At 46.5% G+C, this 21782-nt stretch overlaps 1 protein-coding gene across 1 annotated transcript in view; it reads left to right on the forward strand.

Annotated features, from left to right (window-relative positions):
- Positions 1-21782, forward strand: part of MEI1 (meiotic double-stranded break formation protein 1) — a 97904-nt gene that overhangs the window by 45245 nt on the left and 30877 nt on the right. Inside the window, exons 15-19 of the mRNA XM_024239875.3 lie at positions 1624-1735; positions 6112-6172; positions 8593-8690; positions 12695-12863; positions 16811-16958. Coding sequence (XP_024095643.3) covers positions 1624-1735; positions 6112-6172; positions 8593-8690; positions 12695-12863; positions 16811-16958 — 588 coding nt within the window. The remainder of the gene's footprint in view (positions 1-1623; positions 1736-6111; positions 6173-8592; positions 8691-12694; positions 12864-16810; positions 16959-21782) is intronic.

A 21782-nucleotide genomic window follows, 5' to 3' on the forward strand; every position in this document is an offset into this window, starting at 1 on the left:
AAGGAACATGTATGTGTGTTCTGTAAAATGAGAGATGACCACTCTGAAGAGAGGCTTGATCTTGAAGAGCTTCATTTTGAGCTGACTTGAGGTTGAGATGGTGGGAAGAGCAGGGCCAAGAGCTGCTGACTCTGGGTAACCTTGGGTGAGTCCTCTCCTGCTTGAGGTTTGGGCATCCTATGAGCCTGTGAGGAGTCCTTGTTAGTCAGGAAAGGGCAACTCCTAACCATCTACTGGGAACAGTAGGTGGCAGCAGGGAGGCACCTCTGGCTCTGCACAAGCAAGGCTCTCTTCCTTGAAGAAGCCATTGAGCTGGAGTCTGCAGGAGGTAGTGGTCAGGAACCCTGGACTGTGGCCATGACTTAACCCACTAACAGTAAGACTTGGGCAACTCATCGCAGTTTACTCACCTGCCCTGCCTTCCTCCCAGATTTTTGAAGTGTTAGAGCTAAATCTAGAAGTAGATCATAGAATTATTGTATTAGTCCTTCTTTCTACTTTTCTGTATTTTACACATTTTCTTTAATGAGCATATATTACTTTTATAATAATAATAATAATAATAAAACAACCAAACTTGCTCTAAAAATGAAAGGTGTCAACAAGAACAATGCCTCTGAGGACCCAGCTGTTTACAGAAAGGGAACTGAGACTCAGGGAAGGGAGAAGGTGACTACCCAAGGGCACACTGTGGTGGCTATGTACAGAGCCTGAACTAGAACCGTGTTTTTTTTTTTTTTTTTTTTTTTTTCGTAATTCAGAGCTGTGTCTACCACATAAGACTGCCTCATGACTCTTGAAGAATTACCTGAAGGCTGATCTGAGGGCAATGGTATTTACAACTAATTGATCACAACCAGTTACAGATTTATTTGTTCCTTCTCCATTCCCCCTGCTTTACTTGACCAGCCTTAATAATAATGGGCCGGGTGCGGTGGCTCACGCCTGTAATTCCAGCACTTTGGGAGGCTGAGGCAGGTGGATCACTTGAGGTCAGGAGTTTAAGACCAGCCTGGCCAACATGGCGAAACCCCGTCTCTACTAAAAATACAAAAAGTAGCCGGGTGTGGTGGCGCATGCCTGTAATCCCAGCTGCCTGGGAGGATGAGGCAGGAGTATCGCTTGAACCCGAGAGGCAGAGGTTTCAGTGAGCCGAGATGGCACCACTGATCTCCAACCTGGGTGACAAAGCAAGACTCCATCACAAAGAATAAAAAAAAAAAACAGCCCCCCCCAAAAAAATAACAAATATGAAGGCAGTTTATAAACTATATTATTATTATTACTATAGTAATAGAAACATGAGAGTCACTCTGCATTACGGTTTAGAAAGCAGTTTTTACACACCAGACCACATTTGTTTCTGGGAGGGATATCTTGTTATTCTCATTTTAGTCTTTTGGGAACAGAAGCCCAAAGAGATAAAGTATCTAGTACAATCTATCAGGTGATCCAAGCCTTAGATGTAGGTTTGGACTTTAAGTTCCCTAGCTTTTCTTGTGTCTTTCAAGTGAAAGGAGTTAATCTACTGTTGCTAGATTTGATGTGAGTTTTCTCTGATGCCTTTTCTTCTTCAGAGGCTCAGTCCTGGTGGGCTATGTTCTCTCTCCTGGTTCTTTGCAGAGACACTTGGAGCAGACCACCCACCCAGCTTTGATGGAAGTTTTCCTCTCAATTCTACACAGCCTCTTTGTCATCGTTCCCCACATGAAGGAGAAGTTTTCCAAGAAGCTTGGTAGGCAGCAGGCAAATGTGGAGGTTGGGAGGGAGGCAAGCACCTTAGGCAGTGCTCAGAGAGTATTCAAAGAGAGGATAAGTTGTGGGTGCACATTTACTAATTCATTCAGAATCTGTATCTGTTCTTTGTCCAGTGTTGAGTGAAAGGAAGTGTCAGGCAGCAATCAAAAGTCATTAAAGGGGCTGGGCGTGGTAGCTTGTGCCTGTAATCCTAGTGCTTTGGGAGACCAAGATGGGAGGATCACCTGAGGCTAGGAGTTTGAGACCAGCTTGGACAATACAGTGAGAGCCCATCTCTACAAAAAAGATTAAAGAAAAATTAGCTGAGAATTTTCAGTAACATTAGTGACTAGTTATTAATAATAACTAACATTTAAGTTCTTACAGTGTGTGAGACTGTTTTAAGTGCTTTGCATGTATGGACTCATTTAGTCCTCAGAAAAACCCCAGGAATTGTCTATTATGATTGTACTCATTCCACTGATGAGCAAACTGAATCTCAGAGAGGTTAAGTAACTTGCCTAAGGTCACACTATAAGTGGTATGCCCAGGATTCAAACCCAGGGAATCTGGCTGTAGAACATGCTTTCTTTTTTTTTTTTCTGAGATGGAGTCTTACCCTGTTGCCCAGACTGGAGTGCAGTGGCACGAACTTGGCTCACTGCAAGCTTCACCTCCCGGGTTCACGCCATTCTCCTGTTTCAGCGTCCTGTGTAGCTGGGACTACAGGCGCCCGCCACGCCTGGCTAATTTTTTTGTATTTTTTAGTAGAGACGGGGTTTCACCGTGTTAGCCATGATGGTCTCGATCTCCTGACCTCGTGATCTGCCCACCTCAGCCTCCCAAAGTGCTGGGATTACAGGCGTGAGCGACCGTGCTTGGCCAGAACATGCTTTCTTAATCTCTGTGCTATATTTGGCTCTTATCATTATAATTTAATGTTTTTTCTTTTATTCTTGTCACATGGCATGCAACGAATGTTGTGCAACAAGTCTACCGTGGAGAGGCAGCCATGTAGGCCCTTGTTGGCCATGTGAGGAATTTGGATTTTTTTTTTCTTTTTTTTTTTTTCCGAGACAGAGTTTCGCTCTTGTTGCCCAGGCTGGAGTGCAATGGCATGATCTCGGCTCACCGCAACCTCCACCTCCCGGGTTCAAGTGATTCTCCTGAGTCAGCCTTCCAAGTAGCTGAGATTACAGGCATGTGCCACCACGCCCGGCTAATTTTGTGTTTTTAGTAGAGATGGGGTTTCTCCATGTTGGCCAGGCTGGTCTCAAACTCCCCACCTCAGGTGATCTGGCCACCTTGACCTCCCAAAGTGCTGGGATTACAGACTGAGCCACCATACCTGGCCTGGAATTTGGATTTTATCCTAGGAGTTTTGTTGAGTTTTAAAGAAGTGGAGTAACATGTTCAGACTTCTGTTTCAGAAAGATCTTTCTTGGAGCAGTGTGGACTATGAGTTAGAGGGAGGCAGATTGGAGGCATGTATCTCAGCCTCTTGCATTAACTCAGGTTGGTGATAGGAACTAAGGTAGTGTTGGGGCATGGAATAGCTGGATGTAGGACTTGAAAGCGAGGTAACAGTGCAGGGTAATGCCTGGCTTCTGGCTGCCTTCTATGTGGATGGTGGTGTGTTTAACTGAGAGAAGGCTCACTGGGGGAGGATCTGGTTTGGGGAGGCAGTAGAGGATATGGTCAATTTGGGTCAGGGTGAATGTGAGATGTTCCAGTGAAGATGTTAGGTGGGTAATTGACTGTGTCTGAAGACAAGGGAGAGATCTGGGATTTAGATACAGATATAGAAGTCTTCAGCATCCAGCCTTTCATTCATTCAACAAATATTGGGCACCTACTGCATGCAAGATACCATGCTAGGGCTGGAGATTTAGCAGTGAACAAAAGAGACCCCTGTCCTTGTGAGGCTGACTCCTCAGTGGGGATCAGGTGAGATTCTTCAAAGCTGAGGGTGTAAAATGAAATGATGAAAGAAGCCAAGACAAAATTAAGCATTTAATGGTCAGGAGGAGGAGAGGTACGAGCATTTGGAGAGGTAGGAAGGAAACCAGAAGGATATGATATTAAGGAAGCCAAATGAAGAGAGTTTTGTGGATTGGGGAGTAGTCAGGAGTGTGAAAGGCATCCCAGAGGTCAAGTAAGATGAAGATTGAAAGATATCGATTGGACTTGGCTTCATGGCAGCTTTTGGCCACATTGGCCAGAGCAGTTTCTGTGGGAGTGGTTGGAATGGAAGCCAGACCAGAGTGAGTTAAAGAATGAGTGCAAGATGAGGCAGTAGAGACAGGATACACAACTATTTTGACAAGTTTGGTGTGTGGGGAAGGTGAGAAATGGGGGTGTGAGTAGAGGGGAACATGGAGTTAGGAAGGATTTTTCTACCCCCTAAGATTGGAAACACTTACCTGATTAGCTGCTGATAGGAAGGAGCAGTAGAGAGACTGGTTGTTAGCCCATATCAGTTGGAATTCTTCTCACCTCTCTTGTTTATTGAGATTGTACAAATTAATTTTCTTATCTCCAGTGTCCTTAGCTAGAACATGGTGATAATGGTGAGAATTAAACAAGATGATGTATATAGGTTTCCTGAAGACTGCATCCCTCAGCCATTGTGATAACTGATAGACACTTCTTTCCTTCCTTTTAACATTCTTCCTGCCTGCCATACTTCCGTACCCAAGAGGATCTAGTCTTGGGGCACTGGATGAGAGGCAAGTGTAGATCTCTTGGGGCAGTGGTGGGGAAAGGGGATGTAGAAAAAGGCTATGAGGTCTGTAGGGAGATCTGTGCAGCATGAAGCCAGGTAGCACAGGATCAGAGGCTCAACCTGCAAGAGGGAGGAGGGAGGCAGGCACTGCCAGCCAGGAATGGTATGGAGACCTGGAGTAGGAGGGTGGAGAAACTCTGGATCCCTGAGAGATTGGGCCAAGAGGAGCCCATCTGGAAGGGAAGCTTGGTGCCCCTTCCTGGGAAAGTCATGGGTTAAATTGTTGCCACAGAGAGTTGCTGTGAAACCCTGAGGGATTCCCTGTCAGCTGCTTTAGCCCCAGGATAAAATACAGATTATTCCCAACCCAGGGGCTGGTGAAATGGGAGCTTCTGATGTCTTCTTTATCTAGGATTCTGCTTTTACAGCGGCCCAAGGGAAGGCAAAACAGAGGTTAGTATTGACTGAAAGCCTTACTGGGGAGACTGGGAGGAGCCAGCAGCACAAAGGCCTGGGCCAGGGTCAACAGCTAAGGCAGAAACTGCTGGCTGGGTGCAGTGGCTCACACCTGTAATCCCAGCACTTTGGGAGGCCAAGGTGGGCGGATCACCTGAAGTCCAGAGTTCGATACCAGCCTGACCAACATGTAGAAACTCTGTCTCTACTAAAAATACAAAATTAGCTGGGCGTGGTGGCGCATGCTTGTAATCCCAGCTACTCAGGAGGCTGAGGCAGGAGACTCGCTTGAACCTGAGAGGCGGAGGTTGCAGTGAGCCGAGATTGTGCCATTGCACTCTAGCCTGGGCAACAAGCATGAAACTCCATCTTAAAAAAAAAAAAAAAAAAAAAAGGCCAGGCACAGTGGGACACACCTGTAATCCCAGCACTTTGGGAGGCCGAGGTGGGTGGATCATGAGGTCAAGAGATCGAGACCATCCTGGCCAACATGGTGAAACCCCATCTCTACTAAAAATACAAAAATTAGCTGGGTGTGGTGGTGCGTACCTGTAGTCCCAGTTACTCAGGAGGCTGAGGCAGGAGAATCGCTTGAACCCGGGAGGCGGAGGTTGCAGTGAGCTGAGATCATGCCACTGCACTTCAGCCTGGCGACAGAGTGAGGCTCCGTCTCAGGAAAGAAAAAAAGAAAAGAAACTGTTATTGGACCTCTGTTCTGAGAACCAATTGCTTTCAACAGACAATTCAGAGATGAGAATAAAATAGTAACTACTGTTCTTTCTGCATCTGAAACTGGATTGTTTTCTATAAAACTGAAAGAAGGGATAGAAGGAGCAGATGTGCTCTTCCTAGGTCCTTGTCAAATGTACCAAATTGTAGTGGAGGATCATTCAGAATGGAAGAAAATGAACACTTATTGCAGCACTTACTTTGAGCCAAGTACTTGTTAGATGTTCTCTGTACATTTATCTTACTTAGCTTTACAACAACCTGTGAGGTACAAATATCAAAACTGAGTCTCAGAGAAGTTAAAAAACCTTTCCAGAGTGAAACTACTAGACAGTGATGGAGTACATTTTGAACCAAGTCTGTGTAACTCTGAAATCAGAGCTTTTTGATACCACCCAGGCTTGGGACTCTCTGTGACAAGTCTGGTTTAAACTGCTCTCTGCTTTATTCCCACTTCTCTGAAGCTTCCTCATCCTTCATACGACTGACCCTGGAGCTGAAGGCCAGGTTTTGCAGTGGTCTGAGGTATGTATGGTCCCAGGCAAGATTGAGTGGCCAAGGGGCCAATGTCCCTCTTGATGGGACAAGTGGGAATTGTTGGCTGGTGTGTTTTAGTCATGGGCTCATGGTGGTGTTGACATAGTGTCAGCATTGCTCAGCATCTGGTGCAATAAGCTGGCCATGCTTCTGTAGGTTGTATTGAATCTAGTGCGGTAAGGATCTTATTCCTGGTGATACTTGGATGGGTACCTGTCACATCAAAACTGGGAGAGGCCTGGTGCAGTGGCTCATGGCTGTAATCCCAGCACTTTGGGAGGCCAAGATGGGAGGATTGCTTGAAGCCAGCAGTTCAAGATCAACTTGGGCAGTGTAGCAAGACCCTGGTCTCTACAATTTTTTTTTTCTTTTTTTTTTGAGATGGAGTGTTGCTCTGTCACCCAGGCTGGAGTGCAGTGGTACAATCTTGGCTCACTGCAACAACCGCCTCTTGGGTTCAAGCAATTCTCCTGCCTGAGCACCTGAGTAGCTGGGATTACAGGTGCCTGCCACCACGCCTGGCTAATTTTTGTGTTTTTAGTAGAGATGGCCAGACCGGTCTCAAACTCCTGACTTCAGGTGATCCGCCCGCCTCGGCCTCCCAAAGTGCTGGGATTACAGGCGTGAGCCACCGTGGCTGGCCACAAAAGTTTTTTTTTAATTAGCCAGACCTGGTGGTACACACCTCTAGTCCCAGATACTCAGGAGGCTGAGGCAAGAGGATCCTTGAGCCTAGGAGGTCAAAGCAGCAGTGAGCTATGATTGCATCCCACTGTAGCTTGGGCGACAGAGTGAGACCTTGTCTCTAAAAAACACAAAAAGCCCCAAAAAACGCTTTCATAGATCATTTGTTTAACCTTTCATTTAAATGAGGAAACTGGCCGGGTTGAACAGGAAACTCTGGCTGAGGCAGAAGATCGGCTTGAACCCAGGAGGTGGAGGTTGCAGTGAGCTGATATAGCGCCACCGCACTCCAGCCTGGGTGACAGAGTGGGACTCCATCTTAAAAAAAATAAAAAATAAGAAAAAGGCTGCAGTGAGCTATGATCACGCCCCACTCTAGCCTGGGTGACAGAGTGAGACCACTGAGGAAATTGAGGCCCTCAAAGGGGAAAGGATGCAGTGTCTGTCAAGTTCTAGTTTCTACCAGCCAAGTAATTCTAGAGGAGAAACTCTCTTGTTAAAGTAGAGGTCGCTGCCTCAGTCTCTGTCTTGTTAGGTTTCTGGAGAAGCCTCTGTACCTTCTCCTTTATGATTTGCCCCCTGTTTCTGTATTTACTAAGAAGATTAATTTGTTACTGCCCACAGTCTACAAGCTGGTTACAGTGCAGTGCCCAGCTTTCCTTCCATAATACTGAATACGCCATCCAACATTTAGGAGAGAATACAAGGACCCATCTGGATTGAAAGTCAAAATTTTGGAAGTACTCCTTGACTGCACATGTGGGGTTCAGCTGCTGCTGCTTTTTCTAGCACTTCCTCAGCCCTTTCCTGGCCTAGGGGCACTTTTTTATTTGTATGTTTTATTAAATTGGAGCTTATAGCCCCCACTTCGTATTTTTTCAGTAAATTTTTAGTGAATGCCTGGCCCAAGTTACAGCTGAAGCAGCAGGTTCCATATTTCCTTTTTTTTTTTTTTTTTTTTAAGACAGAGCCTTGCTCTTGTTGCCCAGGCTGGAGTGCAGTGGCACAATTTCAGCTCACTGCAACCTCCGCCTTCTGGGTTCAAGCAGTTCTCCTGCCTCAGCCTCCCGAGTACCTGGAATTACAGGTGCCCGCCACCACGCCCAGCAAATTTTTGTATTATTAGTATTATTATTTTTTGAGACTGAGTCTCCCTCTGTTGCCCAGGCTAGAGTGCAATGGTGCAATCTCGGCTCACTGCAACCTCTGCCTTCTGAGTTCAAGCGATTCTCCTGCCTCAGCCTCCTGAGTAGCTAGGATTACAGGTGTGCGCCACCACGCCTGGCTAATTTTGTATTTTTAGTAGAGACAGGGTTTCACCATTTTGCTCAGGCTGGTCTCAAACTCCTGACCTCGTGATCTGCCTGCCTCACTTCCCAAAGTGCTGGGATTACAGGCATGAGCCACTGCTTCCGGCCAGATTTTTGTATTTTTAGTAGAGATGGGATTTCACCATGTTGGTCAGGCTGGTCTCGAACCCCTGACCTCAGGTGATCCGCCCGCCTCGGCCTCCCAAAGTGCTAGAATTACAGGCGTAAGCCACTGTGCCCAGCCCCGTATTTACTTTTCATAGCCACCTTAAGACCTTCTCTGCCACAGCCATGGCTAGAATTTCACTAGCCTCTGGCACAAAGCAGTGGTGCCCAGGCATATGGCAGGGATAATGCTCTCCCAGCCAAAGTAGCAATGTCATCTCTTCTATTCTTTCTTCTTCTCCCTCTAAGTCACTCAGCCCTAAACCAGGTGTGTTCCAATTTCCTCTACTATATGTGCCTCAACCTCCTCTCAGCTCCAGAGAAGACAGGACCACCTTCCGAAGAAGGTAAGATGCTACAATTTGACCACTCGTGGCCTGTGCTGGTCTTTAGAGTCTGGGTGCCTTGCTGATTGGCTAGATAGTGAGTTAGTACAGGCATGAGATTTCTTTGCCTGAGGCTGCCCAGAGGAATTGGAGTGATGCAATTATAGGTTGATTCCTAAGGATGTGAAATAATAGAACTGGAAAATGATGGAACCCAAGGCTCCTGGCACCTTAGAGTTGAGAAGGATCCTAATGTTCATCAAGTCCAGTTCCTTCTCCCTGAAAGTCTCCTCTGTAACATCCCCATACCAGGCCTCAGGAGTCCAGTGTTCACTATAGCATTAATAGTGTGTTCTGTTTCTTCATTCATTCAAGTAGTATTTCTTTTTTCTTTTTCTTTTGTGTTCTTTTTTTTTTTTTAAGATAGTCTCGCTCTGTTGCCCAGACTGGAGTGCAGTGGCATGATCTCAGCTCACTGCAACCTCCGCCTTTTAGGTTCAAGTGATTCTCCTGCCTCAGCCTCCCAAGTAGCTGGGATTACAGGCTCCCACCACCAGGCCTGGCTAATTTTTACATTTTTAGTAGAGACGGGCTTTCACCATGTTGGTCAGGCTGGTTTCGAAATCCTGACCTCAGGTAATCTGCCTCGGCCTCCCAAAGTGCTGAGATTACAGACGTGAGCTACCGTGCCCAGCCAAGAGGTATTTCTTGAGCATCTGTTGTGTGTCAGACTCCATTCCAGGTGCTGGTGAAAGAGCCAGGGATACAAAGCCCTGCTGTCATAGATCGAGACAGGCAGGCAATAAGCAAATGCATACTATGTCAGAGATCCATAGGCACTATGAAAAAAATAAAACTGGGCAAAGGGATAGAGAGTGATAGAAGGAGGAGAGAGACATGTTAGATAGGGTGGTCAGGGAAGGTCTCCATGTGGAAGTGGCATGTGAGCAGAGGTCTGAGTCAAGTAAAGGAAAGCCATGTAGAATCTAGGCAGGAGGAACAGCAGCTGCAGGGCTGAGAGCTGGAAATTTTTCCTCTTGTTGAACATTCATTGAGCTTCTGCTACCTGCCAGGGGAGGCCTAGGTACTGCTGTGGATAGAGCGATTATAACAGTATGTTATTTGCCCTGAGGGGTTCCTCTATCTTAGACCTGTCTCCTGATATAATAGAAAACAGTTTAATCATTGTTTCATCATTCATTCAACAAATATACCTCTGTGGGTAAGACCTAGTTCTGGCTCTTTTCTCCCTTATTATATTTGTGAAGACTCTGTGTCCTCTCTCCCACTCTCTGCACCTGCTGTTCTCTTTTATCTTTCCCAGACATCATGCTGAGAGGGAGCGAAGCCCAGGTGAGCATTTTCATTGCTTCCAACATAGCTTGGCTACTGGTTCTCTCACTATGCTGGCTACTCCTTTCTGCAATCTCCCTGTTAAGGCATGGTCTGGCCTGCAGAGAGAATAGCATGATTTCTGCCATGTAGCCTAAGACTATTGGCAGTCACATCACCATCACCTTTCTTGCTCATGAGTGCCTGCTCCACTGCTTCTGGCAGTTCCCTTGCTTGTCAGACCAAGGGGAGCCCCACACATCTCCTGCCTTAAACACTGGGGCTTCTTAAATCTCAGTGTGCCAGGAAATGCAGCAGATCTCTGATACATGCAGACTGCTTCTTTATTTTATATATCAGGAGAAAGGCAGGTGGATGTGTGTGGCTGAAGGATATTTGTTTCATTATTATTATATTGATTAGAGCATGCTTTGGTGGACAAGCACTGAACTTGGAATTAGGAGAACTGACCTGGCTCTGCTACCAAATTGCTGTGGGACATGCACTATCCTCACCCTCTGCTTGCCCAGGACTTGGCCCTGGCAGGATGGATTCTTTCGGTTGACCTTCAGCTGAGGTCCTGTCTTTCAATCTCTCATCCACTCACTGCTGGAAGGATTATCTGAAAACAAAGTCTTAACATCTTAACTCCCCTGGCCTTCAGCTGTGGTCTCCACACATCAGTCTGTGGAGTAGTGTCAGATAGTGATAAAGTTTTCTCTGGTCCATGGTGAAATGTGGAACATAAGGATAAAGTTGACTTTATTCATGTTTTTTGTTTGTTTGTTTGTTTTTTGAGACAGAGTCTCACTCTGTTGCCCAGGCTGGAGTTGAGCGACGTCAGCTCACTGCAACCTCCACCTCCCAGATTCAAGTGATTCTTGTGTCTCAGCCTCACGAGTAGCTGGGACTACAAGCACATGTCACCATGCCCAGGTGGTTTTTTTGTATTTTTAGTAGAGACAGGGTTTTGCCATGTTGGCCAGGCTGGTCTCGAACTCCTGACCTCAGGTGATCCACCTGCCTTGGTCTCCCAAAGTGATGGCATTACCGGCTTGAGCCACCACACCTATCCTTCTTTCCTATTCTTTCGGTATTAAAATATTCCTTCTTTTATTAAACCGTTTTCATAAGAAATCTAGAAGTCTCTGCCCTCAGGATGAAGTCCCAGTTCTTTAAGTGGCATTTGCTTAAAGGTCTTTCACAGTCCGGCTGCAGATTACATCACATAGTTCCCCAGCTTCTGATACCCCACATTTATTCACTGACTGTCCAGTCACACTGGATGGAAACATGGCATGTCTTCTCATGCCTTCAGGCCTCTGAACACCTTGCTTCCTTTTCTCTTTTCTCCTGTCGCTGCCTCTTTTCTCCTCACCCTCCACAGTTTGTTTGTTTCTTTCTTTCTTTCTTTTTTTGAGATGGAGTCTCGCTCTGTCGCCCATGCTGGAGTGCAATGACATGATCTCGGCTCACTGCAGGCTCCGCCCTCTGGGTTCACGCCATTCTCCTGCCTCAGCCTCCCGAGTAGCTGGGACTACAGGGGCCCGCCACCTCGCCTGGCTAATTTTTTGTATTTTTAGTAGAGACGGGGTTTCACCGTGTTAGCCAGGATGGTCTTGATCTCTTGACCTCATGATCCGCCAGCCTCGGCCTCCCAAAGCTTGCTTTCTTTTTTCTGAGATGGAGTTTCGTGTTTGTCACTCAGGCTGGAGTGCAATGGTGCCATCTCAGCTCACTGCAACCTCTGCCTCCCAGGTTCAAGCGATTCTCCCACCTCAGCCTCCCAAGTAGCTGGGATTACAGGCACCCGCCATCATAGCCGGCTAATTTTTGTATTTTTGTAGGGATGGGGTTTCACTGTGTTGGCCAAGCTGGTCTTGAACTCCTGACCTCAGGTGATATACCCTTCTCAGCCTCCCAAAGTGCTGGGATTACAGGCGTGAGCCACTGTGCCCAACCCACAGTTTCTTCCTCTTTGACCTTGCCTTCCCCATGCCAAGGCGGCCTGAGTCACTCCCTCCTCAATATAGCACTGATCACATGTCCTGCAATTGCCTGTCTCATTATGTGTCTCTTCCCATCAGCTGCCAGTTCCTGGAGGTAGGGCCTGGGTCTCACAGCCTGTCCTAAGAGTAGTAGCCACTCAATGAACATATGTCAAATGAATGAAAGAATGAATGTTTTTGGGAGGCTGAGGTGGGTGGATCATCTGAGGTCAGGAGTTTGAGACCAGCCTGGCCAACATGGCAAAACCCTGCCTCTACTAAAAATACAAAAAATTAGCTGGGCGTGGTGGCGGGTGCCTGTAATCGCAGCTACTTGGGAGGCTGAGGCAGAAGAATTGCTTGAACCTAGGACGGGGAGGTTGCAGTGAGCCGAGATCGCGCCATTGCACTCCAGCATGGGCAACAGAGCGAGACTCTGTCAAAAGAAAAACAAAAAAAATGAAAGAATGAACATTAATTGTTGAGACAAATCCATGTCCTTCCGCTTGTGAAGTTTAGTTTTTCCCGGTAGGCTGAACCTTGCTCAAAGGAAGAGGAGCCTCTGATTTCCTTATTTCCCACTATACTGCATTTACTCTTGCTGCCCTGTGCAGTACTCTGCATGTACATGCGGTACTCTAATGTGCTGATTACCTGTTCTCCTATGTTCTCTGTGTGGCTTTCCTCTACTTATTCCCTCCCTAGAACTCTCTGCAGTTTCTGAGCTCCTGCAGCATGGGCTGCCCCAGATAAGCAGCAGGAGCCCTGAAAGCCTTGCCTTCCTGTCTGATCACCAGTACATGGAGGGAGCTGCTCGCCAGAGACAGTACTGCATCCTGCTCCTCTTCTACTTGTCCTACATCCATGAGGACAGGTCAGTGCACAGAGGTGGGTGGCTGGTGGTGGGTCTTGGGACCTTCATCAGCAGTTCAGTTCAATAAATAAGGGCATCTCTCCAAGCCTGATGCTGGGCACTGGGGACACGGGGATAAGTAAGAAATGGGTTGTGTCCCTGAGAGGCTCATATCTTAGAAGTGGGTTAGAACAGGTGGGTAGACACTGTGCTGAGAGACAGAGGCCTAGAAAGCCAGTGAGTATTCCTTGCTATCCTTGAGGGTGTTGTTTGTCCACAGAAAAAAACTTCAGTAGTTTACTTTGGTTTTAATCATTACTATTCAATTTATTACATTTTTAAAATCATGGCTGGGCACGGTGGCTCACGCCTGTAATCCCAATGCTTTGGGAGGCCAAGGTGGGCCGATCACTTGAGGTCAGGAGTTCGAAACCCGCCTGGCCAACATGGCGAAACCCTGTCTCCACAAAACATGCAAAAATTAGCCGGGTGTGGTGGTGCACACCTGTAATCCCAGCTACTCTGGAGGCTGAGACAGGAGAATTGCTTGAACCCAGGAGACGGAGGTTGCAGTGAGCCAAGAGTGCCACTGCACTCCAGCCTGGGTGACAGAGTGAGTGAGACTCCATCTCAAAAAGGATATAAAAATAAAAATAAAAGGACTGTTCTTTCTTAAGCTGTAAGAAATAATTTATTGGGCTGGGTGCAGTGGCTTATACCTGTAATCCCAGCACTTTGGGAGGCCGAGGCTGGTGGATCATCTGAGGTCAAGAGTTTGAGACCAGCCTGACCAACAAGATGAAACCCTGTCTCTACTAAAAATACAAAAATCAGGCCGGGCGCGGTGGCTCACTCCTGTAATCCCAGCTCTTTGGGAGGCTGAGATGGGCAGATCACGAGGTCAAGAGATCGAGACCATCATGGCTAACACAGTGAAACCCCGTCTGTACTAAAAATACAAAAAAATTAGCCGGGCGTGGTGGCGGGTGCCTGTAGTCCCAGCTACTCCGGAGGCTGAGGCAGGAGAATGGCGTGAACCCAGGAGGCAGAGCTTGCAGTGAGCCCAGATCGTGCCACTGCACTCCAGCCTGGGCAACAGAGCGAGACTCTGTCTCAAAATAAATAAATAAATAAATAAATAAAAATAAAAATAAAAATACAAAAATCAGCGGGGTGTGGTGGCAGGCGCCTGTAGTCACAGCTACTTGGGAGGCTGAGACAGGAGAATTGCTTGAATCCGGGAGGCGGAGGTTGCAGTGAGCCGAGATGGTGCCACTGCGCTCTAGCCTGGGTGACGGAGTGTTACTCTGTCTCAAAAAATAAATAAATAAATAAATTTATAATGATAATTTATTGGCCGGGTGTAACAGGACGAGCCGTAGACAAAACCTCTCAGACACTGAATTGTAAAAGGAAGGGCTTTATTCAGCTGGGAGCATTGGCAAGCTACTGCCTTAAAATCCGAGCTCTCCAAGTGCACAATTTCTGTCCCTTTTAAGGGCTCACAACACTAAAGGTTTCACATGAAAGGGTCATGATTGATTTGAGCAAGCAAGGGGTACGTGGCAGGGGCTGCATGCACTGGCGGTCAGAGTGAAACAGAACAGAGCAGGGAGTTTCACAGTATTCTTCCATACAGTGCCTGAAATCTATGTGTAACATCCGGTTCTAAGTCATGAGTTGTTTTTTAACCGCTAGGTTTAAGCCAGGCAGGCCCAGGCCTGGTTCTGGGCCTGGCGCCGGGCTGCCTGTCTTTGATTTCACTTCTTTGTTTTTTTCTTAAAACAGGTACTGAGTAGAAAACAATATAAAACAATATGAGAGGGTCTCTCTCTTCCCTCACGGGTGCAGTGGCTTACACCTGTAATCCCAGCACTTTGGGAGGCCGAGGTAGGTGGATCACCTGAGTTCAGGAGTTCAAGACCAACATGACCAACATGGTGAAACCCTGTCTCTACTAAAAATACAAAATTAGCTGAGCGTGGTGGCGAGCGCCTGTAATCCCAGCTACTGGGGAGGCTGAGGCAGGAGAATCACTTGAACCTGGAAGGCCCAGGTTGCAATGAGCTGATATTGTGCCATTGCACTCCAGCCTGGGCGACAGAGTGAGACTCAGTCTTTTTTTTTTTTTTTTTTTTGAGATGGAGACTCACTCTGTCGCCCAGGCTGAAATGCAGTGGCCCGATCTTGGCTCACTGCAAGCTCCGCCTCCCGGGTTCACGCCATTCTCCTGCCTCAGCCTCCTGAGTAGCTGGGACTACAGGTGCCCGCTACCACGCCCGGCTAATTTTTTGTATTTTTAGTATAGACGGGGTTTCACTGTGTTAGCCAGGATGGTCTGGATCTCCTGACCTCGTGATCTGCCCGCCTCGGCCTCCCAAAGTGCTGGGATTACAGTCGTGAGCCACTGTGCCCAGTCAACTCAGTCTTAAAAGAAAAAAAAAAGTTATTAAGGTAAAATTTACACAACATAAGCTTGACCATTTTAAAGTGAACAATTCAGTGGTATTTAATAGTACCTTTAAAATGCGCAACCACCACCTACATCTAGTTCTAGAACATTTCCATCACTGCAAAGCTGTCACTTCCATTCCTCCTCCCTGCCCAGCTCCTGGCAACCAACAATCTGTTCTGTCTCTTTGGATTTACCTATTGTGAATATTTCATATAGATGGAATCATACAGTGTGTGACTTTTTGTGTCTGGCTTCTTCCACTTAGCATAACATTTTAGAAGTCCATCCAGTGAGCATCATGTTTGTACCGTGTATCAGTACTTCATTCCTTTTATGGCTGAGTAATATACCTTTGTATGTATACACCATAATTTGCTTTTATTCACCTATTGATGGACATTTGGGCTCTTTCCACCTTTTGGCTGTTGCGAATAGTGCTGTTGTAAACATGTGTGTACATGTATTTGTTTGAGTAGTGTTTTTAATTCTTTTTGGGTATATTCTCGATCCTCTCACCTTGGCCTCCCCAAATGCTACCATTACAGGCATGAGTCACCGCACCTGGCCTCCTGTTTGCTGTCTTTTTGCTTTCTTTTCTTTCTTTCTTCCTTTCCATTCCTGTCCTGTCCTATCCTGTCCTTTACCCTTTTCCGTCCCCTCCCCTCCCCTCCCTTCACCTCCCTTCCTCTTCCCTCCCCTCCCCTACTCTACCATCCCTTTTTCCTTACCTTCCCCTTCCCCGTTCCTCTCCTTTGCTTTTGTATCTTGCTCTCTCACCCAGGCTGAATTACAGTAGCACAATCATGGCTCGCTGCAGCCTCAACCTCCTGGGCTCCAGCGATCCTCCCACATAGCTGGGACTATAGGCATGCGTCTCCACAACCAGCTAATTTAATTTTTTTTTTTTTGTAGAGATTAGGTCTGACTATGTTGCCTAGGCTGGTCTCGAACTCCTGGCCTCAAGTAATTCCCCCACCTCAGCCTCCCAGAGTGCTGGGACTGTAGGCATGAGCCATCACACCTGGCTCTTTTCACTTTCTTAGTGGTGTCTTTTAAGCACAAATGTTTTTAATTTTGATGACCTCTAATTTATCTATTTTTTCTTTTGTCATTTATGCTTTTGGTGTTATATGTGTTAAATACACCACTGTTTAATGATAAATACAAGAAGAGAGAGGTGGAGCAGCTGCCAAAGCAAGGCCTTCTGAACCCCAGCAGTAGCACCCTTCTCTTTAACAGTGCTGGTCCAGCTGGCAGATAGCTCACCTCCCAAGTGTGAATGAGGAATATTTGGCCTCTAACTGAGCCTTGCACAAGGCATAGAACAATGTGATGTATATATATGGCAATGCTTTGTAAGTATGTATAGCACACTGTTTGTGTAAGATGTCATTAGACTGTGGGCATGCTGGGGCAGGACAGTGGGCTGAGGAAGGATGTGGCCAGGCAGGATAGAAGAGCCCAGTGGCCTGCCAACTCTGCCTTTCTCACTCAGGCTTTTCTTGGTTGACAGGTTTGTCTCAGAGGCAGAGTTATTTGAGGCTGTGCAAAGCTTCCTCCTGTCTCTGCAGTACCAGGGCGAGCGCCCCCCACTGGTGGTCTTCAAAGCCTCCATCTATCTGCTTGCAATCTGCCAGGACAAAGACAATACACTACGTGAGGTATGGACCACAATGCCTGGGCTCCTTCTCCTCCTGTACCTCTTTACATTAGTGTTCCCTGGGAGACCATGATGATGATAGTATATAGACAAGTGGGTGGTAGAGAGAGACAAAGTGGAGGTGTTAGGAGAGTGGAGAGGAGTAGGATGCAGACTCATACAGAGCCTATGTAATTTACCTAATTATCTTAGCCTTCCTGGGAGGAAGAGATTATTATTTGCATTCTACAGATAAGAAAATCAGGACTGAGGCTGGGCACGGTGGCTCACGTCTATAATCCCAGCACTTTGGGAGGCTGAGGTGGGTGGATCACCTGAGGTCAGGAGTGCAATGATGCGATTTCGGCTCACTGCAACCTCCGCCTTCTGGGTTCAAGCGATTCTGCTGCCTCAGCCAGGAGTTCAAGACCAGCCTGGGCAACATAGTAAGACCTTGTCTCTACAAAATATTAAAAATTAAAAAAAAAAAACCAAAAAACTCTTTGGTCACCTTTGGAGGATGCTATGCAACAAAGTCATGTTTTTGAAAACTGGTAACTAAAGGAAAAGAATCAAGCACTTAACCTACGTTTCCTATGTAATCTAATCTAACCCTTCAGAGTAACTGAATAGTTAATAAGGGGAAGTTTCCTTTTTTTTTTTTTTTTTTTTTGAGACGGAGTCTCGCTGTGTCGCCCAGGCTGGAGTGCAGTGGCAGGATCTCTGCTCACCACAACCTCCACCTCCTGGGTTCACGCCGTTCTCCTGCCTCAGCCTCCCGAATAGCTGGGACTACAGGCGCCCGCCACCACGTCTGGCTAATTTTTTGTATTTTTAGTAGAGACAGGGTTTCATCCTGTTAGCCAGGATGGTCTCAATCTCCTGACCTTGTGATCTGCCCTCCTCGGCCTCCCAAAGTGCTGGGATTACAGGCGTGAGCCACCGTGCCCAGCCGGAAGTTTCCTTTTATACAAGTATTAATAAACAAAGAGAGAATGACAGAACTAGAATATTATTGTTTTGTAATCCCTAATTAATTAGTGGATCTAGGCAATGATCACCAGTGGCTGCTACTAGCACAAAGAGAGAGACAACAGGACATTGTGTGCCCAGGTGTGTCTTACTTGAAAACCCATTCACTTCCACTATGCCTTTCTGTTTCCATTCAAATTAAACCAGGTCTACTCTCATCACATTTGCCTCAACAGTAATCAAAAAGAGTCAAAATTAATAGTCAATGAAGGAAGAGTATCTTTAGCTTTAGACTGAAGGGTCCACACTAAGGAACAGAAGCAATATTCTTTGAAATAGGTGAGAGCTTCAGTGATGAATCAGACGTGGTCCTTGATCCCAGGAGTTTATAAAGAAGCTGAAGAGAGAAAACTTGTCCACACACAACCACCACGAAAGTGATCCAATGGCCTAATTAACAATGATCTGAGTCCCAGCAATCCACTTTCTTTGATAAACTGTTACCCGAAGGAGATACCAATACCTCAGAGCTCTTTGCTCCTGTACCAACCAGAGGTGGTACTAAGGAATGAACCTTAGGAGTCAGTCAAGTCTGAGCTGGAGTCCGACTCCCCCATCAGTTAACTGTGTGACCTAGAGAAAATTACTTGAACTTCAGTCATGATTTTTTCAGAATACTAATAATTTTCATGACCTGAGAAGCCTTTGCTTCAAAATGAAAAGTTCTAATAATTGAACAACCAAGAGTCTTGCTCTTGTTTCCCAGGCTGGAGTGCAATGGCGCCATCTTGGCTCATGGTAACCTCCGCTTCCCGGGTTCAAGCAGTTGTCCTGCCTCAGCCTCCCAAGTAGCTGGCATTACAGTGGGATTATAGGCATGTGCCACCACACTCAGCTAATTATTGTATTTTTAGTAGAGATGGGTTTTCAACATGTTGGTCAGGCTGGTCTTGAACTCCTGACCTCAGGTGATCCACCCGCCTCAGCGTTTCAAAGTGCTGGGATTACAGGCATGAGCCACTGTGCCCAGCCAGAAAATTTTTAAAAATTGGCCAGGCATGGTGGTGCGCACCTGTGGTCCCAGCTACTGGGAAGGCTGAGGTGGGAGGATTATTTGAGCCCAAGAGCTCGAGGCTGCAGTGAGCCATGTTCGTGCCACCGCACTCCAGCCTGGGTGACAGAGTAAGACCTTGTCTCAAAAAATAAGATAAAATTTAACATAAATATATAAAGGGCAACATACAATCACAGCTTGATTTTTCTACTCAATTTTATTTTGATATTATTTCATCTTACAAAAAAATTACAAGAATAGTTCAAAGACACCGATTAGCCAGATTCACCAATTTTTATTTTATCTCATTTGCATTCTCTCTCTACCCATCCCCACCCCCATATTCTTTTTTTCTGAACCACTTGAAAATAATTTATGAAATGAATATTTCATAAATATTTCAATTTGTATTTCCTAAGAATTAGGACTTTCTCTGTTACATAATCAGGGTACAGTGATCAAAATCAAGAAATTTAACATTGTATATAATATTATATAATATTATGTAATCCTTAGTCATCAATAGTCAAATTTCACTATACCAAAACGTTCTTTTTGTTTTTTTTAGATGGTGTCTTGCTCTGTCGCCAGGCTAGAGAGTGCAGTGGCATGATCTCGGCTCACTGCAACCTCCGCCTCCCAGGTTCACACCATTCTCCTGCCTCAGCCTCCTGAGTAGCTGGGATTACAGGCGCCCGCCACCACGCCTGGCTAATTTTTTGTATTTCTTAGTAGAGACGGGGTTTCACTGTATTAGCCAGGATGGTCTCGATCTCCTGACCTCGTGATCTGCCCGCCTCAGCCTCCCAAAGTACTGGGATTACAGGCATGAGCCACCATGCCGGCTATACATTTTTTGTTTTTTGAGACAGAGTTTTGCTCTGTCGCCCAAGCTGGAGTGCAGTGGCGCAATCTCGGCTCACTGCAACCTCTGCCTCGGATTCAAGCAATTATCCTGCCTCAGTCCCCCAAGTAGCTGGGATTACAGGTGCGTGCCACCATGCCTGGCTAATTTTTGTGTTTTTAGTACAGACAGGGTTTCACCATGTTGGCCAGGCTGGTCTTGAACTCCTGACCTTGTGATCCACCCACCTCAGCCTCCCAAAGTGCTGGGATTACAGGTGTGAGCCACCGTGCCTGGCTTACAGTCTCTTCTATATTTTTTAGTTGGAATTCTACTGTTTGGATGTTTTCTTTCTTTTTATTATTCATTTTACTCAATATTATTATTATTTTTCAAGACAGGGTCTTGCTGTGTCACCCAGACTGGAGTGCAGTGGTGTGATCACAACTCCCTGCAGCCTTGACCTCCTGAGCTCAACCAATACTCCCACCTCAGCTTCCTGAGTAGCTGGTACCACGGGCATGCACCACCGCATATGCCTGGCTAATTTTTTTTATTTCCTGTAGAGACGGGCTGGTCTCAAACTCCTGGGCTCAGGCAATCCCCCTGCCTTAGCCTCCCAAAGTGCTAGGATTACAGGTGTGAGCCGCTGCTCCTGTCTCCAGTATTATTTTTGAGAATTACTCGTGTAGATTCACGTTGCCCTAGTTTATCAGGAAGTTGTTCTGATTAGAGTGAAAAGAAAGGTTAGGAGGGAGGTGAAAGAGTTTAGAAGGCAGAACAGAGACCATCAAGCTACTGGAGGCAGGGAAGCTCTTTGTTCTGGGCAGCTGGTAGGGCTAAAGAGGTGTGGGTAGAGGAGCACCCTCCATGGTCACTGAGGTCCTTGGTGAACAATGGGACTGCCTAGACGAAGTGGTGCTGCAACGGACACCTTCAGGAGGCTGATGGACGTCTTCCCCATAAAATTTGCCTGCTAGCTCCCAGGCCTTTCCTTTGCTTCTGTCTCTGATGTCACCTTCTTTATGTGGTATCTTTATGAGAAGGCTTCCTTGGTGCCATTTACCTGTGAATGCCCTTTATGTAGAAGCAGGGTAACCTTGTATACATGCATTGTGCAGAAAGGCAGGACTCCTGGGTCCACATTCTCGTTCTGTTGCTAATGTTTTGGGCCTTCCTGGTGAGATCTCCTTCCCTTTCTGGGCCTTGGGCAGAGTTATCTCTGAGATCCTTTCTGATTCTGATGGTCTTTGAGCCTTTGTGGAAGCAGCGGAGGAGATACACACTGATGTGTGTTGAGGTATATGTCTGAGGATCCCGAATAGCCGGAGTGTGGGTATCTCTGTGGGGATGGATATTTCAGAGTGTCAGGCCATACTTAACGCCTGGAAACTCTTCCTTTTCAGCAACTTCATTGCAGTTTGATCAGCATTTCCTAAGCTGTTGAACACAACTCTGTGCTGATGATTTTTTATTTGCTTCTCAACATTTCAGCAACTCAACCAATGTGGATTGACCACTTGACATGAGCTAGGTACCATGTGGGGCCCTGTCAGGTCTGAAATGAATCAAACAAGTTCCTTGCCCTCAGAGAACACAAGATTGTGAGGAGAGACTAAAAGATCTCCTATGGGTCAGACAGCTACAGTAATGAGTTATCTCCTGGAGCTGGAGGACTGGTCAAGAACCAGCAAAGCATTATATAGCATCAGGAGAGGCTTTGTGGAGGAGATGGAGGAGGTGAAGGGAGAACCTTGAAGCTGAGAGCAGAGTATGATTTAATGTACAGAAGTGGGAAGATGCCCAATCTATCCATTCAAGGAAGGAAGCCTAGCTTAACGTGCCTTAGCTAAATCATATGGGAGGTAGAATAGAGAGGAGCTGAAAAGGTGGACTTAAGTCTTTATTAACATGCTTGAAAATGAAATTAGGCCGGGCGTAGTTGCTCACGCCTGTAATCCTAGCACTTTGGGAGG

This window comes from Pongo abelii, chromosome 23 (genome assembly GCF_028885655.2).
Source record: "Pongo abelii isolate AG06213 chromosome 23, NHGRI_mPonAbe1-v2.0_pri, whole genome shotgun sequence".
Classification (NCBI taxonomy): domain Eukaryota; kingdom Metazoa; phylum Chordata; class Mammalia; order Primates; family Hominidae; genus Pongo; species Pongo abelii.